At 43.1% G+C, this 19,774-nt stretch overlaps 1 protein-coding gene across 8 annotated transcripts in view; it reads right to left on the reverse strand.

Annotated features, from left to right (window-relative positions):
• Positions 1 to 19,774, reverse strand: part of slc25a21 (solute carrier family 25 member 21) — a 788,318-nt gene that overhangs the window by 127,743 nt on the left and 640,801 nt on the right. For 6 of the 8 annotated variants that reach the window (XM_078562804.1, XM_078562808.1, XM_078562806.1 and 3 more), the window contains one exon: positions 7,764 to 7,847. The exons of the other annotated variants lie outside the window; for them this stretch is intronic. In XM_078562804.1, coding sequence (XP_078418930.1) covers positions 7,764 to 7,847 — 84 coding nt within the window. The remainder of the gene's footprint in view (positions 1 to 7,763; positions 7,848 to 19,774) is intronic. 8 annotated transcript variants of the gene reach the window in all.

The raw sequence follows: 19,774 nt of genomic DNA on the forward strand, positions 1-19,774 counted from the left end.
CTACTGAAAAGTGGGACCTGGTAATTGGGTATAAGAATACAGATTCTTTCATGTATGTGATGACCATGATTAGGTTGCTGAGACAAAAGCAGCTGCTGCTAAAATTTTTCACCTCCATTTGATGAAGCTCCTGCTCAATGGGGCATGATGCATATCTATCCTATGGTCAGAGGGATGGTGGGAATGATCTCATACATTTCAGCTTTTACAGTCAACTGTGCTGTTCATCATGCCACACATAAGTGTTCTGGTATCTGTTGTCCACTTTGAAAGGGCTCAAACTCATGCTTTCAGTTATCTGATGATCAAACTAAAGAAAATCCTACTTGGGGAGCTTGGAGAAAACATAGGTGGAGTCCTTCTGGAGTTGAGCCGGTTCCAAGGTGACACTTCAAACAATTTAAAGTTTGAACAAAGTCAACCTAAGTGGTCAACTCAGCATATCAATACCTGAACCAAAAACATCCGCTACATCCCATGTGATTAACCAGCTAGCTTTCTCATTAATGGAGCTGGAGAGGTAGATCTGTCTTTTTATTGGGCTCTAGATAACCTTGCAAGCCAATGCCCAAATAATGGTCCTAACTGGTCAAGCAGTAGATTACACAAGTAAACTGTGCAGTTTTAGTTGGCTTAACTCCAGCAGTGTTCCTCTGCCAGTTTTAGCTGGTTTAACTCCAACAGTGTTCCTCTGCACACCTGGGAGTTCTTAAACTTTGGCTCTGCTGAACTTCACCGCAGCTGAGAGTGCAAACTCTCTTTTTGGAAAATAAACCCAGGGTGTAGATTTCCAGCTAGCTTGATTTGGGAGACTTTTAAACATGTCTTTGTATAGTAGACTAGACACCTCACTGATGGAAGAGAAAGCAAATACTCCCAAAATGCAAGAAAATAAATGCATCACAAAGCAATTTTCTCAATTTCTAAATTAAGCAACACCTATCTTCTTCAATTTAGTAGCTCTCCCCTCAACCCCTGCCTTACAGCTTGACAGTATAATCTTATAGGTGAAGGTTCAAAAGTCATTCAAAACAGTCTTCTCTATTATCTTTCCTTATACATATATTTAATTCCAAAAACAAGTTCATTACCAAAATAATTGATCTTAAACCCAGTCATACAAGTTTATAGATGCCAATAAGATACTTTCTTACAGAGATAATAAAATAACCCACTAATCACTCTTATGTTGCCACATGCACACATTCATTTTTGCTTCTGGTACTAGCAAAAGATCAGGTTTATGCAGGCTATAAAACTGTCAGCTCTCAATAAACAGATGTATTCCCAGTGGGTTAGCCTTTGCTGTCTGCAAACTTACTACAGTATCTAATCATCATTTATCATCTGCAAAGTAACTACAGTATATAATCACCACTTATAAAGGCTAAAATAAATAAGATTTTACTATCAATGAAAAGACTAAATGTTATAAAATGGATGGAGGCAGGGATTTTAAAATAATTAATTCCTCTTCCTAGACAGTGTTGGTAGCAAGGTGCTTGAGTAATGCTACATTTTCTAACTCTGGATAATTCAGTGCCTATAAATGAACACAAAAAACAAACGTGATGTACATTTATACCATTGCTGGCAGAATGCTTTTCTTTTACTTTCTACACGAAAGCTAACAGTGTAGTCAAATTGTAAATTGCGAAACTGCCTGAAGCATTTCAATCATCTTATATGTAAACCTTCAGATGATGAACAGGAAGAAGAGCATCACTTAAACCTTCCATTAATGCAATCTTCAGCTGTATTATTTGCATTTTGCCATGGCAAGATGGGAAGCAGGATCAAGCCTGTCAGTTAAAGGACAAGAATCAGGAATTGTCCAGGTAGTACATGACAAATCTCAGCCGGTCTTCCACACTTTTCCAGAAGGTGAATGCAATGGGAAAAAGGTAAACAAACTATGCCACTATCCTTTTATATTTTTCAAGATCAGCAGAGAAATAGAAACAAAAGGGATGATAGCACAAGGCAAAAAGAGATGGAGAAGAGTAAAGAAACTTCCAGTCGTCCAAAGGAAGCTCCCGTTCCGCGGCACTCTGGTCCACCCCTCAATCACCCCCAACACTCTGTCTCCTTCCCATAGCAACTTACAAGTGCAGGAGTTGAAACACCTGCCCTTTTACCGCCTCCCTTCTCACTGCCTGAGGCCCAAAACACACTTTCCAGGTGAAACAGTTATTTACTTGTACTTCTTTCAGTTTTGTATTTGCTGCTCATTTATGACACCATAGCATGATGCGTGTCCATTCTATCAAAGTAAGGATTTCTAACTAAAGGGCCCACAGCATGAGTCAGAAAATCTCACCAGCAGTTGGATTTTTCAGGCTGCAGCAATCACAGGAATGTGACCTGGGAAGGCTGCCCCCCCTTGGTTTCTCACTCTTACTTGGAGGTCTTGCTATGGGATCTGAGGGGCTGGAGTAAGGTGATCTTTCTCAAGGACTAGAGGAAGAGGACAACCTCTCCAACTAAGCAGACGTGGATGCAAGAGGCCGAAGAAGTCAGCAGCAGGAGTGTTGTCCCTCTAGCCTGCACCAAGAGGATCAAAGATTTCAGGAGGGCATGACGGGTGAATGGCATAACAGTTTCAGGTGCCAAACCACTCTGACTTGCCTAGCATTCTCCTGCCCAGCCCTTCCCAGCACCACACAGTTTGCAGTTTCACTCATTCCTTTCTCTCCATCTCATCAGTCAACACTCACATTCACCTTCAGCTGACTGCCCTCTTGCACCCAAACCTTCACAAACGGTGCTCTTCCCTCCTTTGCACATAAGCCATGATGAGTCCTCATGCCTCTCTGCTTTCCGTCCTTGCAGGAGAAGAGAGCAAACAACTTGGCAAGAGGCAGAAACCCAGGGAAGCAAGGTGGAGGTGGCTCTCTAATGACATGCATTTTGGTGGCCATTAGCAATGCGTGCTCACCAGCTCCACTGGGAAGGAGGTCTTGTTCCAGGAAGCTGCAGGTGTCTGTAGCAACCTACCTTGAGAGCCTGAGGCACCTCTGTTCAGACATGTCGGGAGAGTTGATCCTCTGCCTGTAGACCCTGTGTTGAGAGTCTCCTTCCAGCTGGATCTCGGTGTCCAGCCCCTTTGCTCTGTAGAGTGGCATGCAACTGAAGAGAAAACATCTGGTGTTGCTGCTGGTGTTGCTCCTACTGCTGCTGGAGAAGTTGGCTCTTGACCCTCAGCAGAAATAGAAGGTAGAATTGCATAAGCTATTTCATGACGTGGTGAAGTCTGGCAGCAGAGAAGTGCAACAGAAGATGAGTGAAGTGCTGTACAGATGAACTGCCTTCCAAGAAGTTGGCAAGTTAGCAATTACCTGTCAAGTCCTGATAGCACTGTTGGAGAAAAGGAGTGCTTTGAACAGCAATCTCTTAATGGACATGGTTTTTAATTTCAATTTCACTGAGCCAAGCCTTTCCAGCTTGTTAGTTTCACTGAAGAAGCTGATCCAATGTACCATTGCCTTGGTGGCCCTGATAAGTTGCTCACAGGTTGGGAAACAGGTTCCATAGCTGGAAATCCAGGATTCAATGCTAAAGCACCTCATAATTGGATTATTAACAACTTCAACAACTTCTTACTCTCTTACTCAACAGATCCAAAGCAGTTCCCTGTTTGCCTTCAAAGCCATCCCAGGGAAAGCCAGAAGAGGACAGGATCATGTCACGAAACCGACCCAATGTCAATTTTCCCCACCTCACTTGACTCTGAATCTACCTCCAACAGTCTGGGAACATTCCGCTCATTAACTCTTGTTTCTCGCTCCACAGATGCTGCCAGGCCTACTGTGTATTTCCAGACTGTTGTGTTTTTATTTCAGATTTCCAGCGTCTGAAGTACTTATCTCTTGCAAAAATCAAAGGGCCTTGCTTGGCTGGAGCCTGAGCTAAACTTACTCATCTCAGGCCAATAACTGCAGCAAACACACAATTTTAAATACATTCGTGGTTTACTGAATAATCAATCAGCCAACCCATATCTATGCTCAATTAATCCCTGAGATTAGTGGTGGACGAGCTTTTAGTCTTCATCGGCCACATAGTGCATACGGTATTTGTTGGGCCACATATAATGTTTAGATCAATGTTCCAATTAATTTCCATGAATCTCAATTGCTGATACTAATAGATCTTGAAGTCCAAATGTGGAAATTATCCATTGATGAGGCAACAGCACAAAGATTAGGGATTTCCAAATTTAGAAGCGCACTAACTTAAACGTGTTAAACAGAAAATGCAAACTGGTGCAAATAAACCCTAAACTAATTTTATACCTGCTTGTAACCTTTGTACACTCGCCAGTAGAGCGCTAAATGAAACTGTTATTAAAAAGAAGTGCAAATGCTGATTTCCTGGCACTCTAACAGCCATTCCTTCAACTTTTTTGTCAAAGTTCTCCTGTTACTTCTGTGAATCCTCTTGGCATCCTTCTTCCCTTTTCTGAAAGGGAAATCATGTTTAACCAATTTATTGGAGTTCTTTGAAGGAGTCACATGTGCTGTGGATAAAGGTGAAACGGTGGATGTATTGTACTTAGATTTCCAGAAGTAATTTGATAAAGTACCACATCAAAGGTTATTGAGGAAACTAAAAACTAATGGTATAGGGGTTAACATATTGGCATGGATAGAAGATTGGCTAGCTAACAGGAAACAGAAAGTTGGCATGAATGGGTCTTTTTCTGGTTGGCAAGATGTGATGAGTGGTGTGCCACAGGGATCAGTGCTGGGGCCTCAACTTTTTACAATTTATATAAATGACTTGGATGAAGGGACAGAAGGAATGGTTGCTAAATTTGCTGACGATACAAAGATAGGCAGGAAAGTAAATTGTGAAGAGGACATAAGGAGGCTACAAAGGGACATAGATAGCTTAAGTGAATGGGCAAAGATCTGGAAAATGGAGTATAATGTGCAAAAATGTGAAATTATCCACTTTGGCAGGAAGAATAAAAAAGCTTATTATCTAAATGCTGAGAGATTGCAGAGCTCTGATATTTAGAGGGATCTGAGTGTCCTAGTGCATGAATCACAAAAGGCTAGAAAGCAGGTACAGCAAGTAATTAGGAAAGCTAATAGAATGTTATCATTTATTGTGAGGGGAATTGATTACCAAAGTAGGGAGGTTATGCTTCAGTTGTACAGGGCACTGGTGAGACCACATCTGGAGTATTGTGTATAGTACTGGCCTCCTTAGTTAAGGAAAGATGTAAATGTGTTAGAAACAGTTCAGAGAAGTTTACTAGACTACTACCAGGAATGGGCAGGTTGTCAAATGAGTAAAGGGTGGACAGGCTAGGCTTGTATCCGCTGGAGTTTAGAAGAGTAAGAGGTGACTTGATTGAAACATATAAGATCCTGAGGGGTCTTGACAGGGTGGATGTGGAGACGATGTTTCCTCTTGTGGGAGAATCTAGAACTAGGGGTCACTGTTTAAAAATAAAGCAGAGATTAGGAGAATTTTTTTCTTTCAGAGGTTCATACATTTTTGGAACTCTTTTCCTCAAGAGGTGGAGGAACCAGAGTCTTTGAATATTTTTAAGGCAGAGCTAGATAGGTTCTTGATTAACAAGGGGGTGAAAGGTTATTGGGAGTAGGCAGGAATGGGAATTGAGGTTACAATCGGATCAGCCATTATCTTATTGAATGGCGGCGGAGGCTCGAGGGGCCGAGTGGCCTACTCCTGCTCCTAACTCGTATGTTCATATGTTCCAACCTGAAGGGGTCAGAGCATTTTGGGTATCTTCTCTCTTCCAAATCTGATGGCAATGAGCTTGCTAAATTGCATCTTCCCCTGGTCCATTTTGTCCTACTACTGTAACATACATAAGACATAGCCAGATCTGTTGAATCCTTTGCTTTATGAACTCAAATAAGACTTTTGGTTCCAATGGTACTTCTTATTACCCTCAAGATATGTGTTTCCAAACTATTCCTGCCCTGTGTTATCAATTCAATTTCTCTTACCCCAAGCAATTTTTTCTGTTGCATGGAAATTTACTTATGCTCACAGTATCACAACAGTTGGTCCTATTGCCCCTATAGCCAGACTAAAGGTTATAGAAGTCAAGATTAATTGTCAAGTTATTCATCACCTTGAAGGTTTATACTAACCATGAGCTATGATTTTCATCATGGCTATGCCACCTGCAGATCTAGTTGTCTATGTCACATGTAACTGTGGGTGGAATTTTCAACCTTTGCTGGTGGCAAAAATGTAGGCAGGAAGTGCATTTACTTAAGTGAGGGTGTCGTATCTGAACTTCAACGCCTTTCCGCCTCCACCAGAATTAAGTTCCAGGCAGGGAGGCCCATGGTCAAATATCCCACTCGACTGCCAATTGAGGCCCTTTAAGTGACCGATCAATGACCACATAAGGGCCTCATCCCACTGCCACTGGGATTAACCAGCTGTAAGCGGGCCTGGGGCGTAGCCAAGGGCTGAGCACAACAGGGAAACCTGTCTTGCCACCTCGGGGAGAGGGTCCCTTGATCAAAGGCAATTGGTGCCTGATCAAACGACTGGATATAGGGAACGGGGGATCCGCTGAGAGATAATCCCTGCCCTTGCGTCTAACCTCCTTAGCCCAAGTCCCCACAACCCCCACCCCTCGAAATCCCCCTCCCATATCACTTACCTGCAGCCTTGGTCCTCCATGATCCTGGGACTCTGGGGGTTGGCGGGGGAGCGGGGAGGTGGGCAGACGGTGTGGGGAGGGTGTTATCCTTCTGGCAGCAACCACAACCTCCTCAGTGCTGCTGAGCCCAACAGCTGGTCACCAGCTCTAAGCTAGGCGGGACTTCTGTCCCTCGGGTCTTGATTCCAGGGGAAGGCCTCGCCACTGCTTGATTGGTGTGTGGTTTGGTAGGCCTTCCCAAAAAGAGGCATCACAGGTCTCTTGCTGGCTCTTCAGCTGGCAGGTGAGGCCCCTGATGCCACAACAAGATTCCGCCCACAGTTCCTAGCAACTCATCTGTTATTGTCGAGCACCTTGAAAGTCTTCTTCAGCATGCAAAATCATGCACTTTAAAACGTGTTATCATTATGGTCGGTCACCAAAGCTATGCTCATGGCTATCCAGCTTTCTTCTCTCATCTCTGCCTTGATAGTAATTGGTGCTTCAAACTCTTTTTCCATTAACTCAGAAATTTCCATTAATTCAGAAGGACCTCATAGTTCTGCCCTCCAACCAGTTGCTTCTTACTTCACATAAATATCCTCTCCCACTATTATTCAACCTTATGATCTAATTTATTGGTGATTATCAGTTGGATGTAAAAGGTCCCTTGGCACTATTTCGAAGAACAGCAGGGAAGTTATCCCCACTGTCCTGGCCAATATTTCTCCCTCAATCAACATCACAAAAATAAGGTCATCTGGTCATTGTCACATTACTGTTTGTGAGAGTTTGTTGAACACAAATTAGCTGCCCTCTTTCCTACATTACAAAAGTAATTACACTTCAAAAAGTACTTCATTGCCTGTGAAGTGCTTTGAGGCATCCAGTGGTTGTGAAAAACACTATGCAAATGCAAGTTTTTCTTTTTTCTTTTAGTATTAGTATAACTCATAAGACAAAGTACATGTTTTGGAGTTTTCACATGGTACAAAGAAAGTAAGAGCTGAATAATTGTTGTAACATTTCTCAATTACCCTATATTCATTCATAAACTTCTGTCAGTTCACAACCTTCAATCCCATAACAAATCAAGCTATTGAATAGTTAGAATCAAAAGCTGTACCCTTCCTGCTGAAAAATTGTTTTAAAGCAGTGGCCAAGACTCTTGTAACTGGTGGCATCACCTTTTCCTCTCTGAATTTGGAACCTAGGAACAAAAGAAAATGAATTTAAAATTCCAGTTCAGTAAATGAGTTAAGTCCAAGTTAGGTTCATTCATTATTACCATAAAACAGCTAAAGCATGCAGTAAAAGTGTATTTGCACTTATATTTATGTAGCAACAAACAAACATTCTGTTGACTGTTCTCAGATAAACAAAGCCATGACTGTATAAATCTAGGCCTGTAGAGTTGATTATTGTTTTAGTTCCTATGAATGTTTTACAATATCTAGAAATCTTAAATTTCAATTCTTATCCTTGTTCTATTGATAAATATTTAAAATATGTTAAATGCCTGAATTTCTTAAAGAACAGGTGTTTGTGTAATGGCACAAAGATTCCTGTAACTGGTCAACAAACACTGCCATTAGTCAGGCTTACCTTTACCTTACTTCATTTTCAGTGTCAAAGAGATTGTCTAGCAGTAATTAACTTATTACTTATCACACTTACCATGTCCTAAACAGTGTACCTAGGCTTGTGTCTTGATTTGACTTTTTATGGCATGTTTACTTCGTGTCTACTGTCCAAGTATAGGAACTTCACACTGTTCAATGCATTTGAATGGGGAGCCAGACGGTGAGATGCTAGTGGGAATTTTAGCAAAAACTCAGTGGGTTGGGAAGGTGAAAACCCTTCTAATGGATCCATGACCTTTAGTGGGCCACAAATGCTGCCACCAGTCTTTCTGTGGAAAGGTTTTCCTTCCATAGGGTGGCCCCACAGTTATGGCCATAGATTTTTTTTATTTATATCTAACCTCTTCAGAGGGAGCCTCAAGATGGAGGCGGCCTTGTGTTCTGCCCTCCAACGGTAGTACACTTGTCCTTCTATAAGGCTCCAGGCCCTCAGTGTGGTCTACAGCCTCAAGGACCTGCCCACCATCCTTAATTGGGCAGAAGACCCAGAGGCAGCCTCTCAATTGGCTACCTCTGGGCCTATCTCCCAGGTGGGCTCCATGACAGGCAGAGTAGGCTCAGGATCTGGAAATGGTCCCGACTCACAGTCATAGCCTAAGGGCAGAAGATTCTGCACAATGATGCAACGATCTCTCTTTTTTAACTCATTGCAAAGCTAATATTTACCATCACTTTATGATTCAAACTATGCTTGTCAGCAAAATAAATATAAAATATTTGTGTGCTGGTGCTGCAAACTTGTACTTTAGAGCACCAATATGAGGGCATGCTATTTCTTTTAATATTATGAGCAATATTTCCATGTGAGATAATCAACTTTATAATAATAACATTTAGTCCACCTTGTTTCTGAAAAGACATAATATTAGTGACTCATTATTTGGAGGGGTCTAAGTGAAAATATCCTGAAATCTCTTATTCTTCTCCAAAGGCAGAATTGTTGGGGGCGGGAGGGTTGTGTGGACGTGTTTGCGGGCAGGCGGATTCCCGATCGGCGCCCCAGGTTGGGGGCGTGCAGCCATTTTATGTGGGCGGGCCAATTAAGGCCTGTCCAATGTGATGTCCGCCCTGAAGCGCTGAGCACTCCCTGTGCGGGTGGGGGGGATGCCCTGAGTAGGCTGTGTGCTCTTTCACGCATGCGCAAAAGAGCCCACAGGTCTCCCTGAAGCAAAGTGCTGCCTCAGGGAGATCGCTTCAACTTTAAAAACTGCTGAACAGAGAGAAAAAACATTATTGCCATGTCCCCTCATGTGATACCGTCACATGAGCTGGGACATGTCAATTACTTGAATGTTAAAACTTAATAAACATCTTTAAAACCCTCATGAAACCTCATCCCGTGGATGAGGTTTCATGTTTTTTTGGAAGCTCACCTAGGCTTCCGGCCTGCCCACCACCCATAAGGTTGGACAGGCAGCCCTGACAATGACCTCAATTAGGTAATTAACAGACCTTAATAGGACTTGAACAGTCTGGCGGACGTGCAGCCAAATGATGCAGGGTGACATCGGGACGCACGTCCGATGTCACCCCGCATCATTTTACGCGCCAGCGTGCCCCTGAACGCCAACCGGGAAATTCTGCCCCAAAAGGAAAACAAAGAAGAGCTGTCTAGTTTATCATGCAGGCCAGAGTCAAAATGGCAATTTTGATGTCAACCAATAAAGACAGTTGCACAGGTACATGATATTATTTAAAAATAGCTAATAATATAACATTATTTTTTTGGATGTTAATAGTCTTTATGCTGGTAATATATAAAAATGATGTGGCAGCAAAAATCATGACTAGTTTTGTAATCCCACAAGTCCATGTCTGCAAGGCCTGCTTGCTAGACACTGACCCTATTATCACCCAATCTCCACTCTATGATGTGCAAATGAGCACATCCCTCGCTACTAACAAATTGGTGCATTGTTAATTTATGGAAAAGCACATTTATTTCAATAACAGTTGTGGATAAATGTATTTGGATAAATATCAGACTGAACAGCCTCCTGCTGGAACTCAGGAAGTATCAGGCAATCTGAGCCCCAAGCTTAAAGGCCTTACCAGTGCAATCTCTCCCAGTAATACATTCTAAAAAGCAGTGTTCCCAACACAACCTGACTAAAAGACAGCAACATACCTCCTCAACATAAACCTTCAATGAAAGCCACTTTCCTATCTGATTTCCATACAAAGCCTTTGCCATTTCTACCTTCTCATGCACTGCACCACCCACACACAAATAGCCTTACATATATATCAACGCACATTCCTTGCCCCCAGTATCCAATTTTCCAACGTTCCTTTCCTCCTTATCCAAATATTTAATTTTAGTTCAATTTTAATTATGCCATTATGTATCTCTCACACAAGAATTATCCTCCTGACCCCAAAAAATTCTTCTGTTCTGCTGTCGCACGCACTCTCTCTCAGACTTTAGCCAAATTTAAAATCGACCCCATAACATCTCAGAAAGGATGACAGGATAGTGACTAGAAAAGAAATGCTAGCTGATACTCTGTTTCCTCCCAAGGAGCAGAAAGGCCAATTGTACAACCCCAATTGTCATCCCTGTTCAGATCAAACCAAATTATAAAACTGTGCATGGATATTACTTCAGTTATAAAATAAAGGTCAACATCCATTTGCAGCAATCTTAGGTTACACCAAGAATGATTCATAAGAGCCAATATTACTCCTTTCCAAAGATAGGCTCATAAAGATCGCTTACAGTTTTAGGACTAGCCATCGAAGAACAAAGGAATATTTCTAATATCTGGGGTCAATTTCTTTTTAAGTGTTTTCATGAATACCGTATCATGAATTCTGCAGAGCATTCTGCTAATCATAAAGCATTGCAAAAAGGAATCATTTTGGGGTTGCTCTGAGAGAAAAAACGGAACAATCTTCAAATCTTGAGAATATATTAAATTTGACTGCTAGAAAGGGATTTTTAACGGAGGATGTATGGCTTCAGGTAACACCTATTTAAAGCTGATCTAGCTCAAAATCTTAAACAGATGTTATGCAACTGCTAGTAAATTACTCTAAATAGGAATAAGGGGAAATAGATTACAATGGAGTTCTGATCCAAGGAGCAGTGGTTCACTGACTTTCGTCATATCTCAAAACAGTTGCCAATTCGCCCCATGATCTGAGTTACTTTATATCCAACTGAAAATTTTGAAAACTCATCATTATTATCTTAAAAAATGTATTGCCCTGGAATTTGTGGGGTTTTTGACACTGAGTCATCAGCATCTGTCTGTCATTCGCTGCCCTGCCACAGGCTGCACTGTGAACGCCAGCTGCACCCCTCCCCCCACCCCCCCGACCACTCAATTGGCTACCATCAGCAAAATGTGGCCCTAGGTCCTGCCACCCACCACCTGTCAACTGCTGAAACGGGAAAACCTCGCCCCACCTCCCATTTTCGACCCCAGTGGCAGGATCCTTGTTGCCTCTGCAATATTCTGCCCTCTATTTCATTGTCTGTAAGATTTTTAAAAAGCGATTTGATTACTTGTGCTCTTTACGTCTTGGTTGGCTGAGGGAATTCTTTAAAGTGATTGGTCGCATGGACAGCTTGATGCTATTCCTGCAGCTTATTGCTGGGAATCCCTATTCAACAATGCTACAATCAATTACATGTAAAGCATCATAAAGTTCTCACAACAGAGATCGTTAGATCTTTCAGCGAATCATTTTTCAAAGTCAGCAGCGAGCCCCCTTGCTTCAGCGCCGACTGCAAAATCCAAGCCAATGGGTTGAGTTGAAATTTATCAAAATGATTTGAGATTTTTCCTACTCCGAACAATTCTATAAGACAAGTTCACCATTGTCACAGTCCCAGCGGAGAAGCCACAGTTGAAGAGAACACATCTAGCAGATGAAGCTGCTTTATGACTAATTTTCCAACCTGTGCATCTAACAATGGGGTTTGGTGCATTTAGCTTTAGATTCTTGTGTCACTGTAATTTTTTTTATAAATCATCACTAAACATATAGCTAATTTTGTTAAGTTATAGCCATTTTTGTGTACTCATTGTATACACAACTGTATGGAAAAAGTATTCGATTTCACTTGCATTAGAAAGTTGTAACATATGTAAAGATTGGTTCTAAGACTATACGTATTAATATCCAGCATTTAGAAACAAATCATGTACTGAAATATTTGGAAAAAGAGGTATTAACTATTTCTGTGAAAGGAATACCAGTAAAAATGAAAACAAATTGTATTTTCTGTAAACTTAAAAGTGATTTTGCATACTTAAACTTCAACCTAAATTCAATCAGGGATCAAAAAATTCATGAATTACATTGTATTGAATTAATTTGTTTGTCGTAGTATATATTGGATGAAAATGCAAATAAACTTGCCATCTTTGACATTGGTATAAGCTTTGTGTTGAGCTTATGCCATTCATCTGATAGTGTGTTTGGCTTATAAAATCCAGTAAAGATCAAGGAAACTGGCATTATCTAAATGACAAAATCAACAAAGTAACCTCTAATAGCAAAATCTTTGATCAATGTTTTAAATTTAGCAACAGTTGAAAGCATGATGATCTTTTTAAACAAGGCAGAAAGCAGGATTAAAACAAATATTGTTTGGTTTCTCTAAATAATGGAAAGGGCAAGGAAGGTTCTCTTGATGAATAGGGTGTATAGATTGGGGAAGGGGGTCAGGGTTGACTTTAGCCAGATACCGTAGCCAACAATTATTTTTCCAGATTATTACACATTCACTGCACTAGCAAAAACATATTTTGACACCAGCACAGCTGTCAAAATTGCATTTATTTACTTAATTGTCAGATGATTAATACTAAATATAATACATAACTCTTCAACTGATTTCTTTCAAAGTATGAAAAAAGTTAAAATTGATCTGTCTCTTGGCATTGGTCAACAGAAACCATAATCCAGAAGGTTTGTTTTTATAAATACCGCAGACAAGTACTACTTTTAGTGTGGCTGGAAAAGAGCCATTTTTGAAGAATCTAATTAACTCCATAAATAGTGAACTGAGGCTGACCAAAATTGTTTACAGAACCCACAGGGGAATCTGTTGGTTCCTGAAGATTTATCATTTCGCTTGCTGTAAAAGGTTCCTTTGACAATTGTACTCAAAGCTTCAAATCCATCAATAATTAGCAAAATACTTTTAACGACAAACAAATTAAACATGAGTAAGAGCAATTGCAGAAATATGCTGTCTGGTTCAAAATTTCTTCACTACAATATCACTCAGCATTCTATCTAAGCAAACATCTATTTATTTCAAATCTTATTTTATAATAGGATTAACAATAGCATTGAGAAGGATAAATCCTCTGTTCATTTTATAAGTTATTTGTTTCTCACATAAGGCGTGCGGGCACAATGGGCTGAAGGGCCTCTTTCCGTGCTGTAAACCTCTATGGCTCTATGACTGTATAAGCTATTTGTGTATTATGATTCCTGCAAGCAAACCTTCGTATGCCTATTTTATACAATGAACCGCCGACATGCTTTATTGAGATGTAGAATACATACTGGATTCAGCTCAGTCCATACAACTGCCAACACTATAGCTACTGTCCCCTCATTCCCAAAGTGTACTTTATCAGTGAACTGCAACATACTTTATAGACTAATTATATTAGGCAATTTGTGTTAATATGTGGCCATTTTGACTTTCCATTAACACCGCTGTGTAGTTAGCTGCAAAGTCATCTGCAGTACATGGTAGTGTAACTGCCTCTGGTTTTTCAGCTTTAGTGTGTTACATATGTATCTGTGTCTGATCGTGCATAGAACATGCTAACGTCTCAGCCTGGCCTCCAATCGTCTTGGAACACCCTTGCTATTGGACCAAGGCCATGCTGTTGCAACAACCACCCTATTTTTAAAAAAATCACAAATTTTCCAGTCATCAAAATGTAGTTTGGGACCTGTAAGGTCAAGACCTTCATGGACAACCCCAATAGTGGCAGACCAGTGTGCTGCATCGCTATTATAGCTCGGGAACTCAGGCACCTTGACATTGACATTGCTGCCCTAACTGAGAAATGACATGCAGGAGAAGGCCAACTGAAGCAACTAGGCTTCTAGAATGATCTTCCAGAAGCGGAACGACATTGCAACGTGGTGGGCTTCGCCATCAAAATTGAGCTTGCCTGGCTCCTCAATGACTCCCCCCTGTGGGATAAGCAGGCACCTCCTGATAGCCCAGTTCATTCTAGTGAGGAATCAACATGCCACTGTCAAGGGCGCATATGTTCTTACACCTGAGGCAACAGGGAAGACCAAGGAGGGATTCTACGTTGACCTTGAGTAATCCCTGGCTCATTTAACAGCAGGTGACAAAGTGATCTTCCTTGGGGATTTCAACGTCAGAGTTGAGAAGAACGGGAGTCTCTGGAAAGATGTGATTGGCAAGGAATGAGTAGGAAAAGCAAACTCCAACGGAGTTCTCCTCCTGACGAAATGTCTAGAACGTGACTTGGCAAAACCAACATTCTGTTCCGCCAGTGAGACAAGCACAAGACCTCATAACAACACCTGCGGTCCAAACACTGGCACCTGTTCGACCACGTCATCGTCTGAACAAGGGATGCAGAGATGTCCACATCACCTGTGTCAAAACAGGTACTGATGACCACTGGACCGATCGTTGCCTTACCTGATTTACCATCTCCATCAGCCTGGCCTGCAAGCAGTGGAGGCAACAGAAAATTAACATCAAAGGCCTCCAAGATCCCACCAAGGCAGCCCTTCTCAGTCAACACCTCACAGCCAATCTCTCAACCTCCAGTCACCAGAAGCTACAGTGTGGCAATGGTGCGTAAAGTCCACCATAACAAGCACCTGTGAAAAGTCCTTGGTCTCTCTACCAGGAAACATCATGACTAACTTGATGAAAATGACCAAGGGACACAGGGCCTAATCAAGCAAAGCACAAAACCTTCATTGACTGGTAACTTCACTCTGACTCAAGAGAAAATCAGCAGTCCTAGAGGCAGTTGAAGGCAGTGGTACAGCATAAAACATGTGACAAAGAACAAATGGTGAGTAGAAAGCGTGTGGGAGAACCAACAACTCATGAATACGAATGACATGCGCAGTTTCTTCAGCATTGTCAAGACGATCTATGGGCCAAGCACTCAAGGGCCTACCCCAAGCATGGAGGGGAGATCATTAAGGACAGGGAGGCAGTCAGCACTCGCTCAAGAGAACATTTTGAAGGACTCGAATGTCCTCAACTCCATTCCTCAATATACCATTCAGCTCGGTCTCGGTGCTACCCAAGTCCGGAGTGAGCTTGAAAAAGCCATTCGACAGCTGAAAAGTAACAAGGCCCCTGCCACAGATGGAATCTCTGCAAAAGTTCTGAAACACAGCAGAAATATACTCATGGCACGGCTACAAAACCTCATTTCTCTCATCTGGGAAGAATAGCACATGACTGGGAACCTTAAGAAGGGGGACAAGTCTGATTGCAATGACGACAGAGGAGTCTCCCTGCTGTCTGCCACAGGGAAGATCATTGCAAGGATCCTCCTTAACTACTGCCTCCCAGTGGCTGAGAACCTTCTTCCATGGTCAGAGTGCAGTTCCACCCATCAAGAGGCACAGACATGATCTTCACTGCACGGTAAATCCAAGAAAAGTGCAAGGAACAGTATCAACTGCTGCACCTGGCCTTCTTCAAACTCATGAAAGCCTTTGACCCTGTCAACTGCAAAGGTTTATGGAGTATTCTCCTCAAATTTGGTTGCCCTCAGAAATTTGTCAACATCCTCCACCTACTCAACAATGACATGCAAGTCGTGATCCTCACCAACAGAACCTCCACAAACCCTATCACAGTGAAAACTGGGGTCAAAAGAGGTTGTGTCATTGCACCAACTCTCTTCTCCATTTTCCTTGTACATCATCTCCAGCAAATTACACACAAGTGTGGGGATAATCTATAGAACAGAAGGGAAACTCTTCAACCTACATTGCCATCAATCCAAACCCCAAACCACTCCAACCTGAGTCATAGAGCTTTAGAATGTAGATGATTTGTGTGTGCTCTGTTAAGATCTCAAGGGAGACCATTACCGTAACTTATAAAAAGAAATTCAAACTCACAGTTATTAACTGAAAGAATTACGACACAAGGTTTCACATTTTAAACAAAAATTTCTACTGTAAAGAATTAAACAAAGCAAGTACTACTAATTTAACACTCTACATATTAAACACTTATTCCTTAAACCCCAAAATCTAATCAGGCCACTTGCAGTTCCACTTTTATTTTCACCAAAAGTTCCCTGAAATTTTCCAGGATCTTGAGGGTTCCTTTGCTTCTCCCAGGATCAAATGAAGGTGTGCCACAGCTCTCAGGAATAAAAATGTATTCCCCTCAATGTTCCTGTTGTTCTCTGAGGTATGAGATTTCTTGGGGTCACTTGACTAGCATCAGGCTAGCAGACCCTCCAATTCTTCTTAAGCACCTCACAATGGTGGACACCCCAGCTTAACCGTGAGCCTCACTGCTTTCTTGCTCAGTAACTCCAAAATTAGAAAACACCCTTAGTTTCATTTAGCCCTTTGCCACTGGTCTACAGCTCATGGCAGACAATCTCTCTGCTTCTCAAAACTGCTCCCAGGCTCCAACTGCAACTCCTGTTTTTATGGAATTTCACAGATAAAACCAAACTAAAAAAGAAATTCCCTGCAAGGTGGTACACCTCAGATGTCCCAGATAGAGATTCACACATTAGCTGGAATTTTTCGCTCCCATTTGCAGTGGGCATGTTTGGCAGCGTGAGCGGAAAAGATCGCGAGAAGGCCATAGTTGCATTTCCCACTGACGTAAACCTAGGATGCGAATGTACTCTCCCTCCCATCAATGGCAGGCCATGTTTCCTGCCATCCAACATCGGGAACTTACTTTTAATTTATTTGCATCACATTATAGTGCCTGCATGCTGGAATCATCCCCCCACATCAAATTTAGTTCCCACATCAGCATGACTTTAGAACGGCATGATTTACAACTGCCTTTAAAAGGTCTGTACCTGGTGAGCTGAACTTTGAGGGAACTCAGAGGTGAGTGCACACAACCTTGCATAGTGCTTGCGAGGACTGCCCGTAGGACATCAAGGAAGAGGCACCGGGCATTCAGAGGTGGGGCACAGGCAAATCACTTTTTTCTGGCTGGCTTTCAGTGCAGTGCCAGGGCAAGGGCTCCAGTGTGGGTGGAAGTACACAAGCACATGCTGGGGGTGGGGAGGTGGAGGGGAGGGTGAGGGAAGCAGCCACACACTTGGAAAAGCTTGTCAGAAGTGAGCATTCTTCCGCAGCTGAGACCATTCACCAGGAGCTCCATTGACATGCTTGGAGTCGGGCCTCTGAAGCATTTCTGCCCACTCAAGCAATGCAAAAGCATGAAAGTGCCAAATGCTCCAGAACTTTTCACCCTTAGGGTGCAGACTGCAAATTAATGTGTGTTTTAGGGGGCTGCAGAACAATTGGACGACTGGGCAAGAGGTGCAAAAGGTGGGCATGGAACAGTCACTGATGGAGTCACTCAGAGCCCTTTGTAATGTATTTATTCAGGTTTGCACCAGTAACCCTCATGGTTCAAGCTAACAGTGCAGCCTTGCAGTATAGGTTAGGATAATGCCTGTGCCTGAGCTGAGAACACAGCATGCAGTCCAATGGGCAAAGCTGCTGCCAATCGGTCAAGTGGAGTGGGGCAGAGATGGATGGGGTTTTGGACAGCTATGACGTGCACTAAACAGAGGCCATCCAACTGGTGGCCAGCACTCTCCAGCATGCATTAAGGAGCCTTGGGATGCAGCCAGGGCCGGAGACTTAGCAGTAGAGTCAGGAGAGTCTCTCTCTTCAATACTACAGGAGAAGAACATTGGGATCATGGAGCCTGGTGATCTAGTTGTATGGCTCATGGCTTACAGGGAGCAGAGAAGAAGAAGATTGTGGTGGAGGCGCCTGGCTTGGCAAAGGGAGGAGTACCACCCTCAAGATGAAGGGGCGGCAGGGCTTCCTCTGGATGCAGCTAAAGATCCACAGCAAGCTGTTGTTTGTAGGCGCCTTGCTAGAGCCAGGGTCTATAGACGACGCATGTCGTTCCTGCAGATGAGCTAGAACCAATGTCGCCTAAGACTGCGCATGTCTAGCGAGCTGGTCACTCACATATGCCACCTTCTGCAAGATTTGGTTCCATGGGGACTTGGAGGGCAGTGAAAGTGACCGCAGCCCTCAATTTTTACACCAGTAGCTCCTTCCAGGGCTCCACAGTGCAGGATCTCTCAAGCTTCCACCCACAACTGCATCCAGGAGGTCACAGACGCCATCTTCGCGAAGGCACAGAACTTTGTGCATTTCATCCTGGATCAGGCAAGCCAGGAAGTAAAAGCGTTGGGATTTGCAGAGATCTCAGGTTTTCCACAGGTGGAAGGTGCCATCAACTGCACTCACGTGGCGCTTCGATCTCCGTGGCAACAAGCAGTCCAGTATCATAACCGCAAGAGCTTCCACTCGCTGAATGCTCAGCTGGTCTGTGACCACAACGAATACATCATGCAGGTCTGTGCACAGAGAGATGGTACAACAAGCTCATGCTGCAACCTGGACTTTGGTGGAGCACACAACTGGAATCTTAAAAATGAGGTTCTGGCACCTCCACAGGTCTGGTGGAACATGGCAGTACAATACCCAGAGGGTGTCATGCATCATCTTAGCTTGCTGCATGCTACACAGCTACAGCAAAGGTGGGAGGTCATGGCTGAGGAGGAGATGGAAGAGCTGCATGTCTCCTTCGATGAGGGGGACATCGAAAGGGAAGGGGGTGATGAGGTCCTGGAAGGCGAGAATGCCGGTGATGAGGCCATCATACCGTCTAAAAGAGGCAGGCATGATCGTGAGGCCCTAATAGCCGCAAGATTCGTGGAGGATGATGATGACATGCAGTGAGGGCATTCCTGGCATCGTTACATTGCATCTGTGAATATCTGACACTTGTCTGGCTGATGGCAGTGCACATACACTGTGATCAGTCTCATGTCATGGGGACGCAGCAGAGGCCCTAATAGTCGCAAGATTCCAGGGGGATGATAATGACATGCAGTGAGGACTCTCCATGGGTCTTCACATTGCATCTGTTAACGTCTGACTCCAGTCTGGCTGAGGGCAACTCACTTGCATTCTGTGAACAGGGTCATATCATGGAGATGCAGCAATGATACTTTTGCAGCACCTAATCCTTTGGCAGCTTTCATCATCTGTCCCCTCCAGGAGCACACTGTCACCGGTCACAGATGCTGAAGAGATGGGGGCCACCCCATCTCAAAGGTGCATTCTCCCTGTGGAGAATAACGGAACTCTGTGACACCTGTTCACAGCATTCTGGCAGCAATGACAAGCACCATCAAGGTGCAGGCATCACTGATGTGTCGAGTGACTGTGAAGCCAGACCATCACTTTGCTCTGAAGATTAGACACTGCG

This window comes from Cetorhinus maximus, chromosome 18, assembly GCF_964194155.1.
Source record: "Cetorhinus maximus chromosome 18, sCetMax3.hap1.1, whole genome shotgun sequence".
In the NCBI taxonomy this organism is placed as follows: Eukaryota; Metazoa; Chordata; class Chondrichthyes; order Lamniformes; family Cetorhinidae; genus Cetorhinus; species Cetorhinus maximus.